A 20,000-nucleotide genomic window follows, 5' to 3' on the forward strand; every position below is an offset into this window, starting at 1 on the left:
ATGAAATTTCATTTGTATGGCAAGGATTGGATAGGTATCTCTTGGGAAATATGGCTTAAGACGCTTGGACAAGAGTTATAACTATGCTACGATACTATCAAGGTTATAACCTTAGTTTACCCAAAACCACTAACTACCTCCTAGTTAACCAACAACAGATATTAAGGCAAGTTTAGTAGATGGGCTTAATATTCTCTATTAAACGCATGCTAATACCTAGTCCGAATTGTAATGCAAGTTGCACAATTTAGTATGCCTTTTCCCATAAAACGCCGTGAAACCCGCCGTATACGCGTTACGCCGTCATATGCTAATAAACCCGTGGCCGTCTTAAAAAGGCATAATTCTACAAAAACTCCACGCCCTACTGCCGCATTATAGTCCCCTACTAAACTTATCATTTTTTCGAGACTAACCGTCAATGAATATTCGTTCGAAGATTGCTAGCTTCGGCTTTTATCGCAGAGGGCGGGAAACGGCGGCAATCCTTGGCTCGTTCTACCGTGACGCACGAAAAAGAGATCGCGAGCTCCAAAACAGTGCATAGAGGGATGCTTCGGGTACCATCTTGGACCACCTTCCGTCGCCGAAACCAAGAACTATTCAGAGACACGTGGGTTGCCGTCTACGCGTTATTGCTACCAGTAGGCTTCGCGGTGCAGGATACTATTTTGACTTTGTCCGCTGAGACCACTTGTCCACCATTCTCCATCTTGAATGTGACATTCTTGAGCTGGAAAGTCCAGACTTCGTCGCAAAATCGGTAGGTATCCAAACTCCCCTATACGGCCGCGCAAAGCCGGATGATTAACGCCCAGCTCCATCATGTGCGATAGCACCGGAATATCAGTATTTACCTTGAAGCTCAAGCGAGCCTTGACCTTGTCCTGTAGGACCTCGGTAATAGCGCGGTCGAAGTTGGCGAGAATCTTCATGGCAAGTTGAGGATCTATTCGGTGCTCCGTGATGAGATCATCGAGGGTATCCGTTAACGCGGTCCCGACGCTGCAATACAGATTGTCAACGGAGACCTAAACGGTGTGGGTTGAAGATGACGCTATACCTGCTCCGCCGGTATAATTCATAGAAGTTCTGGCCGGTAGTAGCCATCTTGATAGTTATTACCGGTAGATGGAACGTATATAGTATGATATTGTAATTATCGGGACGGTAGGCCGGCGCGACTGCGTGAGGGATCAAATCGGGAGATGATCGTGGATGGCGGTTGTTGTTGAAAGCGGTAGGATTGCGACAAATGGAATGGCAATTGAGATTAGTCAAGGATGTCGTACCTAGCATTAGCGGGGATAGATTGGCCGGGGTACCGATTATGGCTGTGCACTAGAGGTTTAGGTAGGTACCTCTATGTACCTATGTAACGGATCGCAATTGACTTCGTGGCGGTGCATGACACCTGCTAGAGATTCCCTCACAGTAGCCAAAAGGCTCACACGCCCTAACAGCAGTCGCAGATTCATATCCCTGTCTGTTACGTACATCTTGCAGGGACGTTTCCGGGCAGGTCCACACAACCACTTAACGCGTGATAGCGCAACCCGCTCGCGTCGTCTCTCAGCGCTCTTCGACGCGCTAACCTAGTGATCTACTAACACCGGGGTTAAAAGTAAATTGGTAATTGTAATTTTGTGAAATCATCATTCCTCCTCTGGTACCTGTTTAGTTTTGCTTTTTTGTGATGCTTTAGTCTCCGATCTACCTACTCCAATTCACTCCTTCGTAATTAATCTATTAGCTTGTAATCGTCACTTATAATCCTCTACCTACGGTACCTAATTACCTACCTAGAATCTTCTTATTTCCTCCCTTATTATTTCCTTTGGAATGGCGTCTACTTCGTCTTCAGACGTCGATTCTATCCGCTCTTCCTCTCGCCTACCCACTAGTGTTCCTTCGTCGCCACCCCTGGCCGATGACCTAGACAGTCTTAAAATGGGCCTCACTTCAACTTTCACTGAGCAGCAAATGCTCACCGAGGAGAAGAAGGCCAGAGCCGAGAATACTAGAGCAGAGGCAAAGCGACTCGCTGCTCGGAGGAAGCGCAAAGTTCAGCTATCTCCCCAGGAGAGGGCTCGCAAGGCTAAGGAACTCGACGAACTCCTCCGCAAAAGTAAAGTTTTTAGCGACATTTTAACGCAGAAGACGAAAGCTCTCGGTCGTGTCGGCCGCGACTTCGACAACCAGGCATTGGCCGATGCTGGCTTACAGTTAAAACAGCAACCGAAAATCATGAGTGGTGGAACTATGCGCGATTACCAGCTTGAAGGTCTCACGTGGATGTACGAGATATGTTTACAAGGCCTCAGTGGCATATTGGCAGATGAGATGGGTTTAGGAAAAACGATCCAAGTCATTTCTCTTGTTGCCTTACTCAGAGAACAGGAGAACTATTTCGGACCACATCTGATCATCGCTCCATTGAGTACATTATCAAACTGGCAGGACGAGTTTCGCAAGTGGACTCCTACGATACCGTTCGTATTATATCATGGTACTCCCCAAGAACGGCAGCAGATCTTTCGTGATAAGATTATGAAAAATTATCAGAAGGGTCGTCCAACCCAGCGATTCCCTGTGGTTTGTACCAGTTACGAAATGGTCCTTAGAGACCGCGCAAGCCTCTCCAAGATTGACTGGGCCTTCATCGTCGTTGTGAGTATATCTGTTTTTGATTAAGTTTCTGGTCATTGACATATTGTAGGATGAAGGACATCGCATGAAAAATTCCGACGCTAAGCTTTTTAGAGAGCTACAGCAGTTCAAGTCAGCTACTCGGCTTCTCATCACTGGTACACCTTTGCAGAATAATCTCAAAGAATTGTGGTCACTCCTTCACTTCTTGATGCCAGAAACGTTCCTCGATTGGGAAGCATTCGAAGTATGGTTTGATTTTAGTGATCTGCAAGACGAAGAGGGTACTACGCAGTTCATTGAAGATAAGAAAAACCAAGACCTCGTTTCCAAAATACACAAAGTTCTACAGCCTCTACTCCTTCGCCGAATTAAGGCAGATGTAGCCAACTACTTACCAAAGAAGCGAGAATACGTACTGTTTGCACCAATGACCAAAGAGCAGACGGATCTATATAATGTGATCGGCGATAGGAAGACCGACACAAGAGCTTATTTGGAGAATAAAGTGGTCGAACAGTTGACGGAGACCCGTAACACATCGGCCAGTACTGGAAGGTCGAGTCGTCAATCGTCCCGTACGAGCAGTGCCCGAGTAAGTCAGGCGCCATCTCCATCCGCAAGCAATGCGTTTGCCATGATGATGGGTAAGAAAGGAGGGGCGACATTGAAGGCAATGTCCAAGAATAGCTCACCTGCTCCTCAAGCTGAAGGGACCAGCAAGCGGAAAGTCGCGCCTACTAGCGAAGCCTCATCCCCAAAGAGCAGTAAATCGAGCCGACAATCCACTCCAGCTAGCAGCGTTCGAGGACGACCACGCAGAGGTCGTCCTTCGTATAAGACAGCAGATGACTCTGATGAGGACAAATTGGATGATGATGCATTCGAAGCAAAACTGGCAGCTGAACTTGCCGCCAAAGATGATGAGTCTGATGAAGACATGCGGGATGAAGAAGAAATTGAGCGTGCAGCCACGCTCGACCTTGCTAGTAAGTTTAGAATCCCAGGCTATACGACTAGTCTAACATACCATAGAGCTTCAAATCGCCGATAAAAAACTTGGCAATCCCTTGATGCAGCTAAGACTTGTGTGCAATAGCCCTCACAACTTCTACAGCCCATGGACATATGGCGATAATATCCCAGTCGACGAGAGCATCGTGACAGCTTCTGGAAAGATGCTTCTCCTGGATAGATTACTTCCAGAATTGTTTAAACGTGGACACAAGGTCCTCATCTTTTCGCAGTTCAAGACGCAGTTGGACATACTTCATGATTATTGCGCTGAATTGCGTGGGTGGAATGTCTGTCGCATCGATGGAGGTGTCTCCCAAGAAGATAGAAGACAGCAGATTAAAGAGTTCAACGAGAACCCCGACTTTAGGATATTCTTATTGTCGACCAGAGCGGGTGGTCAGGGTATCAACCTTGCGAGCGCAGATACCGTGATACTATTCGATAGGTAAGCTCGCCTTTTTTTGGCCTATACGAGGGGCCAGCCAGTTAACGTAAATTAGTGATTGGAACCCGCAGCAAGATTTACAGGCACAGGATCGCTGCCACCGAATTGGCCAAACACGCCCAGTCGTCGTTTACCGACTTGCCACAAAGGGAACTGTTGAGGAAGAGCTCCTCCTTAGCGCAGACGCAAAGCGCAGGCTAGAGAAGCTCGTAATCAAAAAGGGAGGATTTAAGACAATGGGCCAAAAGCTTGATAATGCCGAGACTCTGGATAAGGAGACGCTTCTAGCCTTGTTGTTGAAGGATGGTGAAGTGTACCAGCATTCAGGTGGTGACAGGATTTTAAGTGACGAGGATATCGACACCCTCTGTGATAGGTATGTCTACCCACCCTTGGCGCCTCGTATATGAGGTTAAAATTACATTCTTGCTGACCCCTTCTTTAGAAGTGATGAGGCCTTTGACCGCGCCGCTAGAGGCGCTGGTAATGCCGCCGGTTTCCAAGTCGTCGAAACTGCCGCGGATGGTATTACTCAAATGAGAGGAGAGTAGATGTATTCCATATCTGGATTTGAACTGTATCAACAAGCATCGGCGTTACTTATATCGGCCAGGCGGATTGGGTCAGGTAACTTAATGAATTTTATGCTCCCATGTACAACATTTAGCATATTGAAACTATTTCATCTTTATGATAAGTAATTAACAATGTTAAATCCTGGAAACTCGCCTATATCAGTTCCATTTACGTCCTAAGACTTTTTAGTAAGGTCGCGGTTCACCTATAAGTTAAACTTCCTATGTTGGATCGCACTTACCGGGCTTACCGAAATTGCGCAATGCTAATCAGCAATGACGCTCTAGTTTATCTGCTTCGTTTGCTACTAGTGGGGCAAGTTAACTTTGTATCTTACGGTAGGTATAACGCAAACAACGTCTTTAAAGGCAGGCACATGCTGCGAGACGTTCGAGATTGCCTAAATAGTTGGCGAAGACTCCCCTCGGTTACATTGTTAATGGATCTAATTGAACAATAAACTTTGAAACCCAAAGTCACCATCAATTCTAAGACTCTTACAAACTCTACATCATCCGAATTATCTTTGTCACGATAGACGTTCGGTTGTCACCTAATAAAAAAGGGTTAAACTATTTGAATTGAGTATAAGCTTATTACTTACCCTAATCATTATACCTTAAGTACGATTAAAATTATGATCAATTAAGCAATAGACCACCTCACTTCCAAGTTGAAAAGTCATCATATCCTAGCTTCGAAAAGTTCGGACCTTGCGATATCAGCAGCTATGTCTACGGTCGAAGAAGCGGGCGTAGGCGATGGGGCCCTAAGCAACGACGTCCTTTTGGTCTTCTTCCCTTTTGCAGAGAGAAAGGAATGGATAGAACACATTACCAGTCGCTTCAAAGGCCTTCAAGTGCGGTGGGCCAATGCGATAAACCCCGACCATTCCGTCGTAGAAGCTACAGATATCGCCGCGGAGCTGTGGGACGGCGTAACTATACTCTCCACGTTTAGGCCGCCTCCGGCCGAGCTGATACCAAACGTCCGCTTCGTCCAGGTTACCTCGGCCGGTGTGGATAGGTGGCCGAGCCATCCTACATATCAGGACGAGAAAGTCAAGTTCTCTACCTCGAACGGTATTCACGCGTAGGTCGGCTCTTCTAGTTATATAGTAGCAACTATGAGCTGACTATGAGCTGACGCATCGCAAAGGCCGCAGATCGCGGAATGGGTCATTGGCGCCTGGCTTTCGCATCAACATAACTTCCTACACTACGCTTCGAACATGAAGGCGGGAAACTGGGAATCACCCTTTGCATCCCGTATTCAGGATTCAACTGGACAGCGAATGTGAGTTCATTGGGTTAACACTGCTAATGCCAAATAATAACACTAACCTTTGTAAGGGGTATCTTAGGATATGGCGCAATCGGCAGGCAATGTGCACGCTTAGCTACTGTCTTGGGCATGGAGGTCTATGCTTATACGCGCAGTGAACGGTCTACCCCCGAGTCGCGCAAAGATGACAGCTACTGCGTGCCGGGTACCGGCGACCCTGATGGGATTTTACCAGCCAAGTGGTTCCACGGCACGAGGAAGGAAGACGTCAACGAATTCCTTGCCCAAGGCCTCGACCTACTAGTTATTAGCTTACCGCTAACACCAGAGACGCGACATATTATATCTGACGAGCAGTTCGAGATCCTTAGTAAGAGCAAGACCTTCGTGGCAAATATCGCGAGGGGCGGCCACATCAACCAAGATGCGCTCATTAAGGCGCTAGAGACAGGTCAGATTCGGGGGGCTGCGCTAGATGTGACAGATCCAGAGCCCCTACCCAGTGAGCATCCACTGTGGCGGGCCCCTAATATCCTCATCACTCCGCACGTAAGCTGGAAGACCGAACACCTCTGGGATAGATTGCTGGACATCCTAGAACTTAACCTTGAAAAGCTAGCTACTGGGAAGCCGCTTATCAACGTAGTGAATCGCAAGCTTCACTACTAATAGAAGGTAGGGGAGAGCATAGAAGGATGATAAGCATAAGTAATTGAAGCTTTCGGCTAGAAACAGCAGTAAGGAGACGAATAGAGTATACCTAGATGTGAATAGATCCCGGTTATGGTCCTACGAGTATGTAGGGACCTTTTGATATAACCTCAAGCCAGCTGTAGTTAGCGCCAGGTGTGTGTCAAATGTGCATCTAAAACTTTGGAGCTGGCCTGAGATATGATAATAGACATGGCCAAGCCTTGGCCTCCGTAGAATGCTGGGCGTTGAGCTGAGTGGCGCTATCTTCACGCCACAATACCATTTATAATAAGATGTATTATGAGAAATGTCCAAAATGTTGAACACCTATCGACCCGAGGTATCATGTCGCGACACGGGCCAGAAGAGGTTATAAGGATGCAAATTATAGTTGGAGGGAACTTTGATAGGCCTGGAGCCACCCATTCACCACCGCGTCGGGACACGGGGTTGGTTATTGGCTCGACGCCCCCGTAAGCAATCCACATTCCGGACGTCCGGCGCGGGAGCCTCAACGCCAACACCACTATACCGCCGTTCCTACTCGACACAAAATAATTACTACACCCAACCGAAATCCTCACGTTAGTAAATTCCAGATCGTGCTAGATGGATGGGCTTGCCGTTGAGTCATATGGCACATACAAACTTCTATAGCCATCGAGACACTTCTCTCCGGTATAGGAATGTCCGGTGGGAACCAAAATTTGGGATCTAACCCATGTCGTTGGGGTCCAGAAGGACAGCCTTTGGGTAGATTCAGCCGTATGAAGTAGACTTGTCGTGGATCTTGGTGGATATCTAAGAACGTAACTTTAAGATATGGGTGGGAGCTGATCCTTTAGTAGTAAGAGAGGGCAGATATAACGAGGACGACGGAAATGGATAAGATATAGCTTGTCCCATCCGTATTGCTCTCAGGTGAAGGCGTCTACCGGTCTGACGTTTCTCAAGAAAAGTCGCTTTTTGTCTTCATGTCTAGTATTCGTATGCGCTACGATCAGCACGAGGGTAATATGGAAACCGTACTCCAGAGCGAGAAACCGGATATTATCCCCGGCACCGACGTCGTCTTTACGGGCCAGGATGCCGGTGAAGCAAGTGCCAGCGAGGTCGTGCTTATTCCTCAGCCGACGCCGAGCTCAGATGATCCCCTCGTAGGTTTCCGATCCTCAAATTCATGCCGTAGCTTTAAGCAAGCAAAGCCCCTACTAACAAACACGGTCTTACATATAGAACTGGAGCCCAACGTGGAAGTCCATCATCATCTTCAACCAGTTCGTCTTCGTTTTCGTGAGCATCATGACGCCGATGGCTATCGCGCCTATGACGCTCATCTTCGAGGCCGAGTTCGATAAGACTCTTCCCCAAGTCAACATGTTGTTCGGCGCGGCCGCCATCACGCTTGGATATGCTAACTTTCTTATTGTGCCCGCCGCTAATGTTTTTGGGCGACGTCCGGTCGTTTTGGTTTGCGGCATTATCTGCATTCTTGCCAACGTCTGGCAAGGGCTCGTTACCAGCTACTCTAGTTTCCTGGGCGCACGTGTGATTTCGGGATTGGGTGCTGCGGCGAATGAGAGTATTATGCCGATGGTTGTGGCGGATATGCTGTTTCAGCATCAGAGGGGCAGTAGTATGGCGCTGTACTTGTAAGTGAAATTTGATGCTTGTATGATGATGATGAGTATACGATAATATGCTTACGATTTATATTTATATTTAGTTGGGCATATTTCCTAGGCCTTTTCATCGGGCCTATTATTTCAGGGGCAATCGCTTCGCAGATCTCATGGAGGTGGTTTGTAAGTGCTACAGCCCCTATTTCTATAAAAACGACTTCGAGCTTCGACTGACCCCTGATATGACTAGTTCTGGGTCTGTACCATCTTACAAGGTGTAAGTTCCTCTTCTCACCTTTACTATTTAGAAGAGCCCAAAGCTACCTAAGGTACTCGTTTTTGATCTGACACAAGCATAAGGCAAGTCTCATCTTCCTCCTGCTCGCCCACCCGGAAACCAAGTACGACCGCCCTATACCCCGTGCGCCGATTACTGCCGCGGAGGTTGGGATCTCCAATGCTGCTGCAGGCAAGCCCAACGACGGTATAGTCTCCAGTTCCAGCTCCGAAGCGCAGGTGCAGCCCTTCGCCCTCACAGCCGCCGACCACAGCGCCACCGGCCGCCCGTCACGCGCGCAGTTCTCCCTCCTACCTCTCCGGAGGCGCCTCCGCTACGGCCACGGGTACAAAGAGCACGGGCAGAGCCTCGGCGCCGTTCTAGCACGGGACGTCATCTCGCCTATCAAGATTCTCTTCTGCTACCCGATCGTGCTCTGGGCGTCGTTGTCTATGAGCTTCGCGGCAAACTCGCTATTGGCGCTAAACCTGACGCAGACGCAGGTGTTCGGCGCACCCCCGTATTTCTTCACGCCCGATCAGATCGGCTATGTTAACTTTGCGTTTGTGGTGGGTGCTGTTATTGCCTTGGTCACGGCGGGTCCGTTGTCTGATTGGATTGCGCTGAGGCGCGCAAGGGCCAACGGGGGTGTGTTGGAGGCGGAGATGAGGCTGCCGGCACTGGTGCCGTATATCTGCGCCAATCTCGTCGGCATGGTGGTTACGGCTGTGGGGTACCAGCGATCTTGGGCGTGGGAGGTTATCGTTATGGTTGGGTACTCGCTTGTTGGGCTGCAGGTCGTGGGGATCCCGGCCATTTCGATCGCATATGCGGTCGATTCGGTAAGCAGTGCATATCCCTTGCTTTTTGCAAGCTGAGCTAGGATACCTATCATCGCTAACGTGTCACATCACATACAGTACAAAGCACTTCCCGGTGAGATTATGATCGCTGCCACCATCGTGAAGAATACCTTCGGGGTAAGTCGTCATATCTAGATCTTCCCCCCTCTCCACCCCGGTCCGATGCTAACTATTTCGTAGTTCGGTATGATTTTCTATTTCAATGATTGGGCAACACGGTCCGGGTTCATTCCTCCTGTACTGCTACTAATGGCCCTTACATGCGGCTTCTCGATCCTTGGCTTGGTTGTCTTCATCCCCTGGGGGAAGCAATTTCGCCGCTGGACTAAGGACTCCAAGTTACATTCCCTATAGATGAGTGAGATAAGGGGGGTGTGGTAGTGATTTTCTAAGGAGGTATACCCTAGGTCGCAGTGCGGTCTCGCTATAAATCTTCTTTATTCATGTTCGTCAGTATTACTTTAGGTAGGTAGTTAATTGGCTGCTTTGAAGGACATCATAATAAGGGCTGATATATACGCATATGTAATGTAACAGTTAAACTTCAGACATTCAATTTCTATACTATATACAATAAATGTTACTATTTACCAATCTGATATAAACCAAAATCGCTACATATATGCAAGGTAGAAAGAGTAGGTATATACAAAAATACCGAGATCAATATTCACACGACGGCTCACTTCTCAGGCAATAAGCGAACCCGCCACTTACGTAGTCGTCACATCGTCATAAGCACATCCTCGCTAACAAAAAAGCAAATATGATGGCGCAGGCAGCACGCGCCGAGACTCTTTACAGACCGATCGATCGTCCGTTAATCGTCAGCTCGGCGCTGTACAGCTCACGCGCAGCGTTCCCTTGGTTCGCATTCAAGCGGCCGTGAAACACGACGCTCTTGCCGTTGGGGTCGATATCGAGACCTCCGGGGCCAAAGACACCGCGGTTATCAACGGTGCGGATGAGGATACCGCGGTTAGTGTAGCTGCCGTCGATGGTGCTGGAGAAGGCGTATTCGACGTCGTAGTCGTCGCTGGAGTAGCAGTGGGCGCTGTAGAACAAGACGTAGTTGCCGTCGGCAATCTTGTACAGGGAAGGGGCCTCGACTACGCCGTTGTTGGAGGCACCCTCGTTATCCAGGATTGTCTTGGGGCTGTCGAGCAGCGTCAGAGCATCCCGTGCCACACGCTGGATCTTAATCGGTGTTGACCGGTAAGCTCCCGACGGCGTTCCGCCTTGGCATGTAGTCGCGCCACCGAGGCTGTTTCCGTCAACCTTCCATAAGATCCATCGGTTCACACCGTCGTCGTAACCCGACGCATCAATTACACCTCCATTGGCGCCGTCACAGATCAGCGGCTGGCTTTGCGGTGTGAAAGGTCCTAACGCTGAGTTTGACGTTGCAGCACCGATACAATGGTTACCACCATTCTGGCGGGCAGTGTAGTACATCACATACACACCGGCGTCCTAGAATAGTTATTAGTTCAAGCCCCCGGGTATCTCTATATGCTACTCCGTCTGCTAGGAAGACTTACGTTCTTGTTTACATCGGGAGCCCAAATTCCCTGGTCGTTAGGGTCGACCCAGGACCCAGGGTTCGGCAAAGCGTCATTGCCGGTAAGCGTCCAGGACCAAGTATCAGACGATGTGGCGACAGGAATCTTCTTGCCGTTCGATGAAGTCCCGTAAGCTTTCCACGAGCCGTCACCCCAGATGAGACTCGGGTCAGGAAAATCGACCCCCATGAACGGACCGGCTAGACGGCGACCTTGTAAGCCGCCGCCGTTGGCCATATCGATCTTGGTCAAGTTGGTCAGACCAAGGGTTGGTAGTTCAGCTGCAGCTCGGGCAGCATTTTTGGACGGGAGGCCGGCAACTAGGCCGGCGCCGAATAGGAGGAGGAAGCTCTTCATGGCTATTGCTGGTCGAAGCTAACTGGGCGGAATGAGGCTACGTATCTGATGGACGAGTTTATCCTCACTTTTTCAGCGGCCATGATGGCTAGTATTTATAGAATCCAAGAAGATGAACACTTTCGGTATTATTCGGTCCTTCGGTCCTTCTTAGCATTCGTCACGAAGCGATGGAACTGTGGAAAACCGAATACGTTGTTGCGCAAAGAACAATGTAGCTAAACTAGGACGGAGCCCGTAATAGAGCCAGCTCCTTTGTTTAGCTGTCTCGGTAGTTCCGGGGGTAGCTCTCCTAACATCCTGATGGAACAATGGGAACAATTTCCAGCGAGGGTAGCTTTCTAGGAGAGTTGAAACACCGCAAGGGGACCGTCTACGCCAATAAACGAGAAACACGCCTTAAACCTTAAGCATTTAGAGGAACATAGTTGAGCAAGTCCCATCACGGGGTGCAGAGTCGGGCGATGCCGCAACGGGAAGGATATGAGAATAGAATGCGTCGACGAAGCCACCTGGAGCGTTCGTCCAATGAGAACGTGGAAAGTCCTGCATAAGCCGGGATCTTTTGTATTGCTTGGGTGGCAATGGTGTGTTTTCTAAGGGGGAGCTATAAACAAGATCTTGATGCACCGGTGCCTGAAGCCCTGTTAGCACCATTGTATTATAGATCTCGCTAAGCCATTCCTATCAACCCCAGACGGATCCCCCTTCACACTTACACTATATGTCAAGTGCCAAGTCTTAGCCGTAAGGAACAACGTTACATGAGCCTAATTCGTCTCATAAGATCAGATTATTCTTATCAAAAAAGGTTCACCTGCCTAATTCAACATTTTCGGGATCATTTGTCTAGACAATCCTGCTGCGATTTAGCATTTGGTATTTCTGGTAACAATCCTGATATGGCCATGCGTGCGTAGGGCAGCTCGTAGGGCAGCTGATCGTCGGTGCAAGAGCCAAGAACCCAGGATTCAAGCGTGGCTGACATGGGTCGCGACACTAAGGTTGTTAATGATCAACACCGATCATCACTGATCATCACTTTACCCTGAATATCTGGATAAGGGTTTTTTGAGCTTAAATTGACAACGTTGGCAATGTGATTGAATTACTATTATAATTACCTCTATATATTAACAAATTGGAATGCCAGTTTTTAACAACTTCAACCCAAAACCTCTTCGAGATTCTTCACTATGGACGGGTTACATCGTAAGCAGGTCCGGTATTATATTATATTTAACGAGTAATTAATTGACACTAGACTGCTGCCTGCCACGCCACGCCACGCCTTGCAGCTTAACGAGCCCACACGCAATTCGACCCGAGCGGACCGGAGTCCAGGCCGTATATGTCACCGTGGATATACCGACGATCCATGATCAATATCCAATTTTAATGGTTGGAAATTCGGCCATCTCAGCAGACTAGTACGGCCATTACGTTGCCAATAGAGTCCACCTGAGTTGCATGCGAATTAGAAGTGCCAGAAATGGTTACCCCTTGCCGTGATCTATAGCTTGAAATAGACTATCCAACTGGTCTAAAAAGCATCACGCCAAGATGTCTAGCTACATGGGACACTATTCAACTCATTCAATTTAACGGTGGTCTTCTATGTTTCGCTATCCGCTCAAGACTCGGACTTGGGAGTAGAGTCTCCTGATTGCTTTCTCTTCTGCAACAGACAGTGCTGTCCCCATTTTCTTCTATATTTCTCCGGAATGAAACTCAAGTCCGGGACCCATAAGACTCTCGCAAGGAGATGCGTATTTGCCGCATCTAGGAACGCTTCGCATTTAACAATTTCCCAGTTCTCCTTGTCTGCGATGTAATTCGGCTCGTTTGGCGGTAGGGGTTGATCATGCCCCGGATATTGCGTGTCGACTAAGAAATTGCATGCTTTGATATCCACGTACTTACCCATATCCTCTTCGTTGCGATCATTCATGCCGCTTACAGGCAGCCAGGTACCGCTCCAGAAGCCAAATCCAGTTCGTGCTTCAGAGAACTCTCCAGGTAGTAACCCACGGAACTCTGACCGAATAAATTTCGCATGCATATCCCGAGGTAAAAAGTAAGAACTCGGGAACCGGTACCATTCCTTACCGTAACACACATAATCCCCGCGTCCACCTAGACCTTCTTGACCAATTTTCCCAGCTCCAAGCGGTTCGTAGAGCTTCAAAGGCGCGGAGTAGGCGGTATATACGCCGATAATGCGAGTAAGGCCTAGGCCCAGCGATAATAATAGTACGCCCAAAACGGTGAAAAGCTTCAAGCGTGCTGGGATCTTTCCGACGAGGGTTTTAGGGTCGGGATTGCCGAAGGCCGACAAGATAATGTGAAACCCCAAGGCGGCATTCAAAGCGATGAATGGATACATAGGATACATAAACCGCTCCTCTTTATGTGGCTGCATAGAGAAGATACCAAGCCACATATAAAAGGGGGAGAGGAATACGACCGTACGCATCCCAGTCCCAAAGCTATGCTGCTTTGAGGAGACGACCTTTTGGATGAGGAATAGAGGCAAAGACAGTAAGGCTAGAATGAACCAAATATTGAAGTTTATGGTAAGGTTTCTGAAATAGAAGGTCCATGGTTCTGTTCCGTAGAGGTTCGGGCCTCCCGTAGAAGAGAATATGTTGTATTTCACGATGTTCCAAGAGACAACCTCGATTTTCTTGTAGAAGAAAGAATTGATAGCCGTGTCGCCGACCTATTCCTGGTGAGAATTGTGTGTATAACTTGAAGCGGAATCACTTACAAGGAGCAATAAGGCGGCAACTACACCTCTGCCGACACGGAGGACTGCATCGTAAAAACTCTGGGGATAGTTTAGGACCGCAAAGATAGCCTCCTCGATCAGGAAAGGGGCACACAGAGCTGAAGCGAAAGGCCATCCCAGGATGCCACCAACGGCAAACCACCATATGCCCCATGACGTCTTAAGTCCTCCCCTCCAATTCATGAATGCGACAGCCCCAAGCATGGACGTGTACATGGCGAAGCTAGAGGGTAGGTAGGCCGTACTGGCGTGGAAGTTTCCGGGGGATACAACCGTCGCGATAAGAAAGAATAGGCCAATCCTAGGATTCAGGGTGAAGCTGATGACACGGTATAGGAGCACTTGGCATAATGAGCAAACAAATGCCAAGACATATCGAACGAAGTAAAACTCGGAGAGCTATACGAATGAGAACAAGATCGTCGAGGAAGGGAGGGTATAAAAAGTGATACTTACCTTTGTATTTTGAGGTAATAATCTTCTAATATTTCCAATTATAGCATGTAAGCCGACATAAGACCAACTTCGGATGGCATATTCTGGTGAATACTCCCAGGTCTGTAACCCGTAGCCATGAGAGATGTAATGGGTCGGTTCCCAATAGTTGAAGGTCTCATCGCAATCTTGAATAGGCGCAAATAAAGCAGATATGAGATTTACAATTAGGAAGACGTAAAGTGCCTTTATGGGTTCAATCATGAACGGGGACGCTGCTCTATGTTACATCGTTAGTCCCATTCACTCTTTTGGGAACGGCTCACATACTTCTTTTTAGCATGTTGTGCGGCTGGATGAACAAATTGCTGCCGCTGCTGCTGTTGCTGCTGCAATTGAGCTCCTGTAGGAGGCATATTTACTAAGTCTGCGCCGTGCAGCTCATGCAATGCAGCTCACACGACCGCGACCGAGGAGGAATTTGATGTTGGGGAAGTTACGGTCGTAAATATCAGCTAGCAAAGGCTTTAAAATCTGTCCCAAATGTTGAAAGTTGAGCTCCAATTGAAGATGACGTTGCGTCCGCACTAGTGCTAGCTAGTGAACAAATGGAGTGGACCCGACCCCTGCTTTCGGATAATTACCTAGGTACTTGTGCAAGGGTTTCTATTCGTAAGCCGATTGGCCAATGGAATATACCACTCCTAAGATATTCCGGGCCCACTTTAATTTTCTAGAACCGGGGCTTGCAGAAGCATGCAGAATCAAACACGGTTGACTGCATTACCGGAACTTTATCAAAACACGTCTCGGTTCGTAGTTTTTTTTTCTCGCGAACTTTCTACTTTGTTTAATTAGGTTCTTCGGATAGTTTTCATCGAAATCTTCATAACTATCTGATTTGTGACAACAAGTTTCAGTCTTAAGGCGATTTACGCCGTCTCAACCTAGTAAGTTAGGTATTTTCTAGTGTAACCATTATCTTCAACTTGGACTTTCATAACATAAACTTTTTATCGCAATGGCAACTAACAGAATTATAGTTCATCTACAAAAATGTCTGGGAGTTTTGAAATTCCTGGCCTATCCATCTCCAGGGTACCAGATGACTCTCAAGTCCAAACAAGCGCTCCTAATGAATCTCAACCTGTGACTTCTCAACCTGCTACTGAGATGGATATCGATGCTCCTGCCCCTTCAGAGAGTCAACCATTGCCTCAGATTAGTGAGGCACAGATCGAGAAGTCAGAAGAGCCGGAGAAGCCGGAGAGTTCTGATGTTGCTATCAAAGATGCAGCACCTAGCCCTCCCTCCTTAACCTCAGCACTAGAGGCTCTACTTGGCGGTCTAGATGCCCCACCACAGGATCCGAATGTGTCATCTGCGCAACCCGATGGCACAGAGCAGAATGGACAGCCCCAAGAACAAGAGGAACAAGGTGATCCTGAGTGGGAAGAAGATTCTTCCCCCTACGAATCCTCGTCTGAATCAAGCAGTTCGGATGATTCGGATGACGAGTCTGAAGATGGGAAAAATTATGAGCTACTAGGCCCCGAGGAGACTGCCCGCATTCTTATGGAAATGGAAGGCGGCTCAGATGATGAAGGAGAGGGGAAGGCGAAAGGGAATGGTTCGGGTGCACAAGTCCGCACGAAGAACGAATTGCCTGAAGAAGTAGTTCCTAAGCCCGATGTCGTTATATCACCGGATATGACTATCACCGAACTTGGCGTAATCGAGCACATCGTTGAGAATACGGCTGTAGTCAAAGCAATCACGACAGGAGAGTACCAAGTGCTCGACAGCGGCTCAGTTCTCTGCACGGAAGACCGCACTGTTATCGCGGCGGTGGCCGATTTAATTGGCAACGTGAGGCAGCCACGTTATACTGCAAGATTTACGAACGAAGAAGAAATCAAGTCTTATGGCTTAGAGATAGGGGCCAAAATATTCTATCCACCTTCGCACGCGGTATACGTCTTCACTCAACCGCTTCGGGAGCAAAAGGGCACGGATGCAAGCAATTGGCATGATGAAGAGGCTGGAGATGACGAAATCGAGTTTTCAGACGACGAAAAGGAGGCCGAACATAAGAGGCAATTGAAGGCTAAAAAGAAAGGAGGCCGCGGCGGCAAGGGCGGCGCAGGAGGGCGGGGAGGTCACACTGAGGCCTCGTCCCTCCCTCCGATGACTGGCCTACAGTATGACGACGACGACGAGGACGGGCCTTATCGAAAACTTGCAAGGCCAGCGAGCTTCGCGCAGGGCCAATCCACCGCTCCAGAATCTGGGTATTCAAATCATCACGCCAACAATAACGGCTCATTCCGGGGTGGTCGAGGTAGAGGCCAACGAGGACATGGGCATGGTCGTGGTGGGAGGGGTAATCGCGGAGATTCACGAGGTGGACATTCATTACCACCTAGACCACCACGAGGACAAGACTATCAGCCACAAACTCAGCAATACAACTATTCTCCAGCACCACCTCCAGTTACTAACCCAGCATATCCCCCGCAGTCGCTGCCATTCTACGGAACACCGAACAATCATCAACAGCCAAATACGCAGTTTCAATTCCCTTGGCCCCAGAACGTTCCACAAGGCTTCGTTCCACCCCCACCGCCACAGTTTACCGGGCAACAACCTGGCGCGTACTACAGCCCCGAGTTCTTTGCTGCTTTGCAAAGTCAAATGCAGGGACAACCCAATCAACAAAACGGCCAGTGGCCCGGACATGGTGGTGCTGGATAGAATCCTAACGCTATGTACGGCAATATGGGGTGGGTTCTCCCCCATGCCTATCCGCCTCACGAATGGAATAATCATAGGTACTAATGGATCCGTTGCTCCAAACGTTAGTGGACTCCCAAAATCTGATGATAGTCGGGCCTATGTTAATAAATTTATAGATACAGTCTATAGAGCGGCGTTCCAGCCAGCAGCCTAGCCAGCAAGGCAAGGCAGACAGAGTAAAGACGGAGGCGGGTGTACAAAAATCCCGGGGCAAGACTTACGGAAAAGGCCGAAAGGGCAGAAAAGGTCACGATGGAAAAGAAAATCAACGAGGTTCCTCCATGTAGGATATGAGTCACGTTTCTCACCGAGCCACTTCTTATATGGGGCATATCTTGGTAGTGAGGTATTACCGGCACATTGATCGTAATTGTAATGTCTATACTGACATCTGAAATAATATGACAATCATGGAGGATCGAGGAATATTGTCATCAAAGTCAAGTCTTGAGCCAATGGAAATGGAAACATTAAGGAGTGTTGATAATAGCCCGATATAGACAAATTGGCTTAACTACCTATGCTATTCTGAATGCTGCTTACTTGCGTGCCTACCTAATATATCGCATACAATTCTTTTAAAATCCATTCAATGCCTCACTATAGCGAATTGTGGATTCATCACAATGTCGTCTTCGCCCAGGAATACTTTTCTCTATCTCGTAGTTTCGTCTTTTATACCTACTATTCTACCACCAATCATGATGTTACCTAAGACTTTGGCCTCAAGGCTCATCGCATAGGATATTCAAGCCACCGCCGTGTAAACTTAGCATTAGGGTAGTCATGTTACACGAAGAGTCACAAGCTAAAGCACGGGTAGCTATACAAATGTATCCCTACTTCTCAAGGCTGTCTACAATGTCTCGGTATGCTTTTAGGGTAGGGCTTTCGGTGCCACCGGTATTCATCCCGCATATCCTAGTATGCACTTTCCAGAGTTTGAGCGCAATATTCCGACCTCGTAGAAACAGAGCGCGGAGAGTCGTTTGTAAAACTAGAAAGAAGAAAATCGAGCGCCACCATTTCCAGCCACCCGTTGGTGCAGAAACGCCACCGAGTCTTTCACCATTCATCGACGCGGTCACGTCGGTACTAACGATTTCGTTATGCATGAATTTTCGCTCACCTACCAAAAAGAGAATCTTCCCCGATGTCCGTCATTTTACAATTTGCATACGGCTTGCTGTTCTTAGTATTGGGGAAGTAGACTCGTAAGAAACATGAGTGTCCTTAGGATCAAGACAATAATATTGCTTGGTTTGTTCGTAGTATAGAACATAGATGTATCTTTAAACCCAGTGTTTATCTTCTCGGTTCGTAGCAATATTGAGAATCAGAGGAAGCAAGGAGCGTACCTTACGCATATAATAATGCAATCGACCGAACGCTGCAGTTTTTAGGGCTAGTAAGGCATACCGCCTTATACCGCAGATCCAGTCTAATCGAACTAGCCTTACCTACACGTAATAGGTATTGATCGTGGGGTACCTAGACTTGTCGTCTATCACGCTGAAAGCACGGGCTAATTTTCATTTCTTACCTATGGGTGCTATTTGGGATAAGACCCACGATGTTACAATGTGACGACAGCTGAATATCTATTTATACTAGGCATTGAAATTTTTGGGTGTTTCCACGATGTGACCAACCGAGGAACCAGTCTGTTCGTTTGTTTAGTGTAACGGGTTGCACTGATGATCCTCCACACGCACATTAAATCCAGTAACACTAAGTATACAGTAAAATTTTAATAAGGATATAGCATATCTACTTTTACGTAAGATAAGTTAATATATTATTACTTATTTAATTTATATTAAAATTAATATTGTTTTTTAATAAATATATAGTTTTACCTTATTATATTTTAAAGTTATTTATTTAATTAAAAATTATATATATTTATTTTAAAATTATTATAAATTTTTAAAATAATAATACGTAAATAATAAAAATGATATTATTTATTTAATTAAAATTGATAATTTTTTTAAAATTTATTATAATTATATTATTTATTAAAACTTTTATAAAATTTTATATTAACATTACCGATTTAATTTTTTTAATTTTAAATTATTTAAATTTTTTAATTAAATCTTTAATTTTTAATTATAAATAAATGTTAAAAAAAATTTTAAAAAAAGTTTTAAAAAAAAAAGTGTTATTATTTTTATATAATTTATAATTATTTTTTAATTTATTTAAAAAAACGTATAATATTTTTTAAAATATTATTAAATAATAAAAATTTTACGTATATATTATAAAAAACGTAAAAATAAAAATTATAAATAATATATTTAATAATAAAAATTTTATTTATTATTATTAATTTAAATATAATTAATTAAAATAATAAAAAAGTTATAACAACAATTATTATTAATAAAAATTAATTAAATATAAATATTTATATAAAATTACGATTTTATATTATAAAAAAAATATTATTTAATTTATTATTATTAAAAACGATATTTATAATTATAAATTATATTTTATTAAAATTAACGTTAAATATTAATAATTTTAAAAAAAAAATTATAATTTTAAAATAATTATATTATAATTATTAAAAATTAAGTTTTTAATTAATTATTAAATTATATATTATTTATCGAAAAATA

General features: G+C 46.2%; 7 protein-coding genes across 7 annotated transcripts; 4 read left to right on the top strand and 3 right to left on the bottom strand.

Moving 5' to 3' along the window:
• Window positions 1-171: 171 nt before the first annotated feature.
• Window positions 172-1,237, bottom strand: F5Y00DRAFT_248099 (transcription initiation factor IIA gamma chain). The gene is made up of 3 exons (XM_048009383.1): window positions 1,064-1,237; window positions 858-1,005; window positions 172-781 (listed from the first exon to the last, which is right to left on the bottom strand). The coding sequence occupies exons 1-3, from the start codon at window positions 1,108-1,110 to the stop codon at window positions 626-628; spliced, it is 351 nt and encodes a 116-aa protein (XP_047860694.1). The 5' UTR covers window positions 1,111-1,237; the 3' UTR covers window positions 172-625.
• Window positions 1,238-1,602: 365 nt separating this feature from the next.
• Window positions 1,603-4,839, top strand: F5Y00DRAFT_248102 (SNF2 family N-terminal domain-containing protein). Its single transcript, XM_048009384.1, has 5 exons — window positions 1,603-2,670; window positions 2,720-3,638; window positions 3,685-4,111; window positions 4,167-4,487; window positions 4,557-4,839. The coding sequence occupies exons 1-5, from the start codon at window positions 1,843-1,845 to the stop codon at window positions 4,660-4,662; spliced, it is 2,601 nt and encodes an 866-aa protein (XP_047860695.1). The 5' UTR covers window positions 1,603-1,842; the 3' UTR covers window positions 4,663-4,839.
• A 197-nt stretch (window positions 4,840-5,036) lies between these two features.
• F5Y00DRAFT_248104 (uncharacterized protein) lies at window positions 5,037-6,796 on the top strand. The gene is made up of 3 exons (XM_048009385.1): window positions 5,037-5,779; window positions 5,846-5,983; window positions 6,040-6,796. Exons 1-3 carry the CDS (start codon window positions 5,418-5,420, stop codon window positions 6,638-6,640), a joined length of 1,101 nt encoding a protein of 366 aa, XP_047860696.1. The 5' UTR covers window positions 5,037-5,417; the 3' UTR covers window positions 6,641-6,796.
• An 884-nt stretch (window positions 6,797-7,680) lies between these two features.
• Window positions 7,681-9,780, top strand: F5Y00DRAFT_255809 (putative MFS transporter; the record flags this gene model as incomplete). The annotated part of the gene is made up of 7 exons (XM_048010329.1): window positions 7,681-7,821; window positions 7,901-8,316; window positions 8,391-8,469; window positions 8,537-8,563; window positions 8,647-9,405; window positions 9,484-9,543; window positions 9,607-9,780. 7 exons carry the CDS (start codon window positions 7,681-7,683, stop codon window positions 9,778-9,780), a joined length of 1,656 nt encoding a protein of 551 aa, XP_047860697.1.
• Window positions 9,781-10,210: 430 nt separating this feature from the next.
• F5Y00DRAFT_188700 (glycoside hydrolase family 43 protein) lies at window positions 10,211-11,552 on the bottom strand. Its single transcript, XM_048005125.1, has 2 exons — window positions 10,968-11,552; window positions 10,211-10,899 (listed from the first exon to the last, which is right to left on the bottom strand). The coding sequence occupies exons 1-2, from the start codon at window positions 11,343-11,345 to the stop codon at window positions 10,225-10,227; spliced, it is 1,053 nt and encodes a 350-aa protein (XP_047860698.1). The 5' UTR covers window positions 11,346-11,552; the 3' UTR covers window positions 10,211-10,224.
• A 1,015-nt stretch (window positions 11,553-12,567) lies between these two features.
• F5Y00DRAFT_248109 (glycosyltransferase family 22 protein) lies at window positions 12,568-15,130 on the bottom strand. The gene is made up of 4 exons (XM_048009386.1): window positions 14,902-15,130; window positions 14,593-14,851; window positions 14,116-14,535; window positions 12,568-14,067 (listed from the first exon to the last, which is right to left on the bottom strand). Exons 1-4 carry the CDS (start codon window positions 14,985-14,987, stop codon window positions 12,979-12,981), a joined length of 1,854 nt encoding a protein of 617 aa, XP_047860699.1. The 5' UTR covers window positions 14,988-15,130; the 3' UTR covers window positions 12,568-12,978.
• Window positions 15,131-15,349: 219 nt separating this feature from the next.
• On the top strand, window positions 15,350-17,890 carry F5Y00DRAFT_248111 (NAF1-domain-containing protein). Its single transcript, XM_048009387.1, has 2 exons — window positions 15,350-15,521; window positions 15,615-17,890. The coding sequence occupies exon 2, from the start codon at window positions 15,628-15,630 to the stop codon at window positions 17,323-17,325; it is 1,698 nt and encodes a 565-aa protein (XP_047860700.1). The 5' UTR covers window positions 15,350-15,521; window positions 15,615-15,627; the 3' UTR covers window positions 17,326-17,890.
• Window positions 17,891-20,000: the final 2,110 nt, after the last annotated feature.

Source organism: Daldinia vernicosa, assembly GCF_022497035.1.
Source record: "Daldinia vernicosa strain CBS 139.73 unplaced genomic scaffold F5Y00scaffold_68, whole genome shotgun sequence".
Lineage (NCBI taxonomy): Eukaryota > Fungi > Ascomycota > Sordariomycetes > Xylariales > Hypoxylaceae > Daldinia > Daldinia vernicosa.

Bases quoted from the DNA above. Each gene is read 5' to 3' on its own strand.
- F5Y00DRAFT_248099 (XM_048009383.1), bottom strand. From the start codon at position 1,110: ATGGCTACTACCGGCCAGAACTTCTATGAATTATACCGGCGGAGCAG. The intron at 1,006-1,063 runs GTATAGCGTCAT...TCTGTATTGCAG, and splicing joins GAATTATACCGGCGGAGCAG to CGTCGGGACCGCGTTAACGG. The intron at 782-857 runs GTAAATACTGAT...GCGGCCGTATAG, and splicing joins AGGCTCGCTTGAGCTTCAAG to GGGAGTTTGGATACCTACCG.
- F5Y00DRAFT_248102 (XM_048009384.1), top strand. From the start codon at position 1,843: ATGGCGTCTACTTCGTCTTCAGACGTCGATTCTATCCGCTCTTCCTCT. The intron at 2,671-2,719 runs GTGAGTATATCT...GACATATTGTAG, and splicing joins ACTGGGCCTTCATCGTCGTT to GATGAAGGACATCGCATGAA. The intron at 4,112-4,166 runs GTAAGCTCGCCT...AACGTAAATTAG, and splicing joins ACCGTGATACTATTCGATAG to TGATTGGAACCCGCAGCAAG.
- F5Y00DRAFT_248104 (XM_048009385.1), top strand. From the start codon at position 5,418: ATGTCTACGGTCGAAGAAGCGGGCGTAGGCGATGGGGCCCTAAGCAAC. The intron at 5,780-5,845 runs GTAGGTCGGCTC...CGCATCGCAAAG, and splicing joins ACCTCGAACGGTATTCACGC to GCCGCAGATCGCGGAATGGG. The intron at 5,984-6,039 runs GTGAGTTCATTG...AACCTTTGTAAG, and splicing joins GATTCAACTGGACAGCGAAT to GGGTATCTTAGGATATGGCG.
- F5Y00DRAFT_188700 (XM_048005125.1), bottom strand. From the start codon at position 11,345: ATGAAGAGCTTCCTCCTCCTATTCGGCGCCGGCCTAGTTGCCGGCCTC. The intron at 10,900-10,967 runs GTAAGTCTTCCT...TAACTATTCTAG, and splicing joins CTCCCGATGTAAACAAGAAC to GACGCCGGTGTGTATGTGAT.
- F5Y00DRAFT_248109 (XM_048009386.1), bottom strand. From the start codon at position 14,987: ATGCCTCCTACAGGAGCTCAATTGCAGCAGCAACAGCAGCAGCGGCAG. The intron at 14,852-14,901 runs GTATGTGAGCCG...GATGTAACATAG, and splicing joins GCACAACATGCTAAAAAGAA to AGCAGCGTCCCCGTTCATGA. The intron at 14,068-14,115 runs GTAAGTGATTCC...CACCAGGAATAG, and splicing joins TTGCCGCCTTATTGCTCCTT to GTCGGCGACACGGCTATCAA.
- F5Y00DRAFT_248111 (XM_048009387.1), top strand. From the start codon at position 15,628: ATGTCTGGGAGTTTTGAAATTCCTGGCCTATCCATCTCCAGGGTACCA.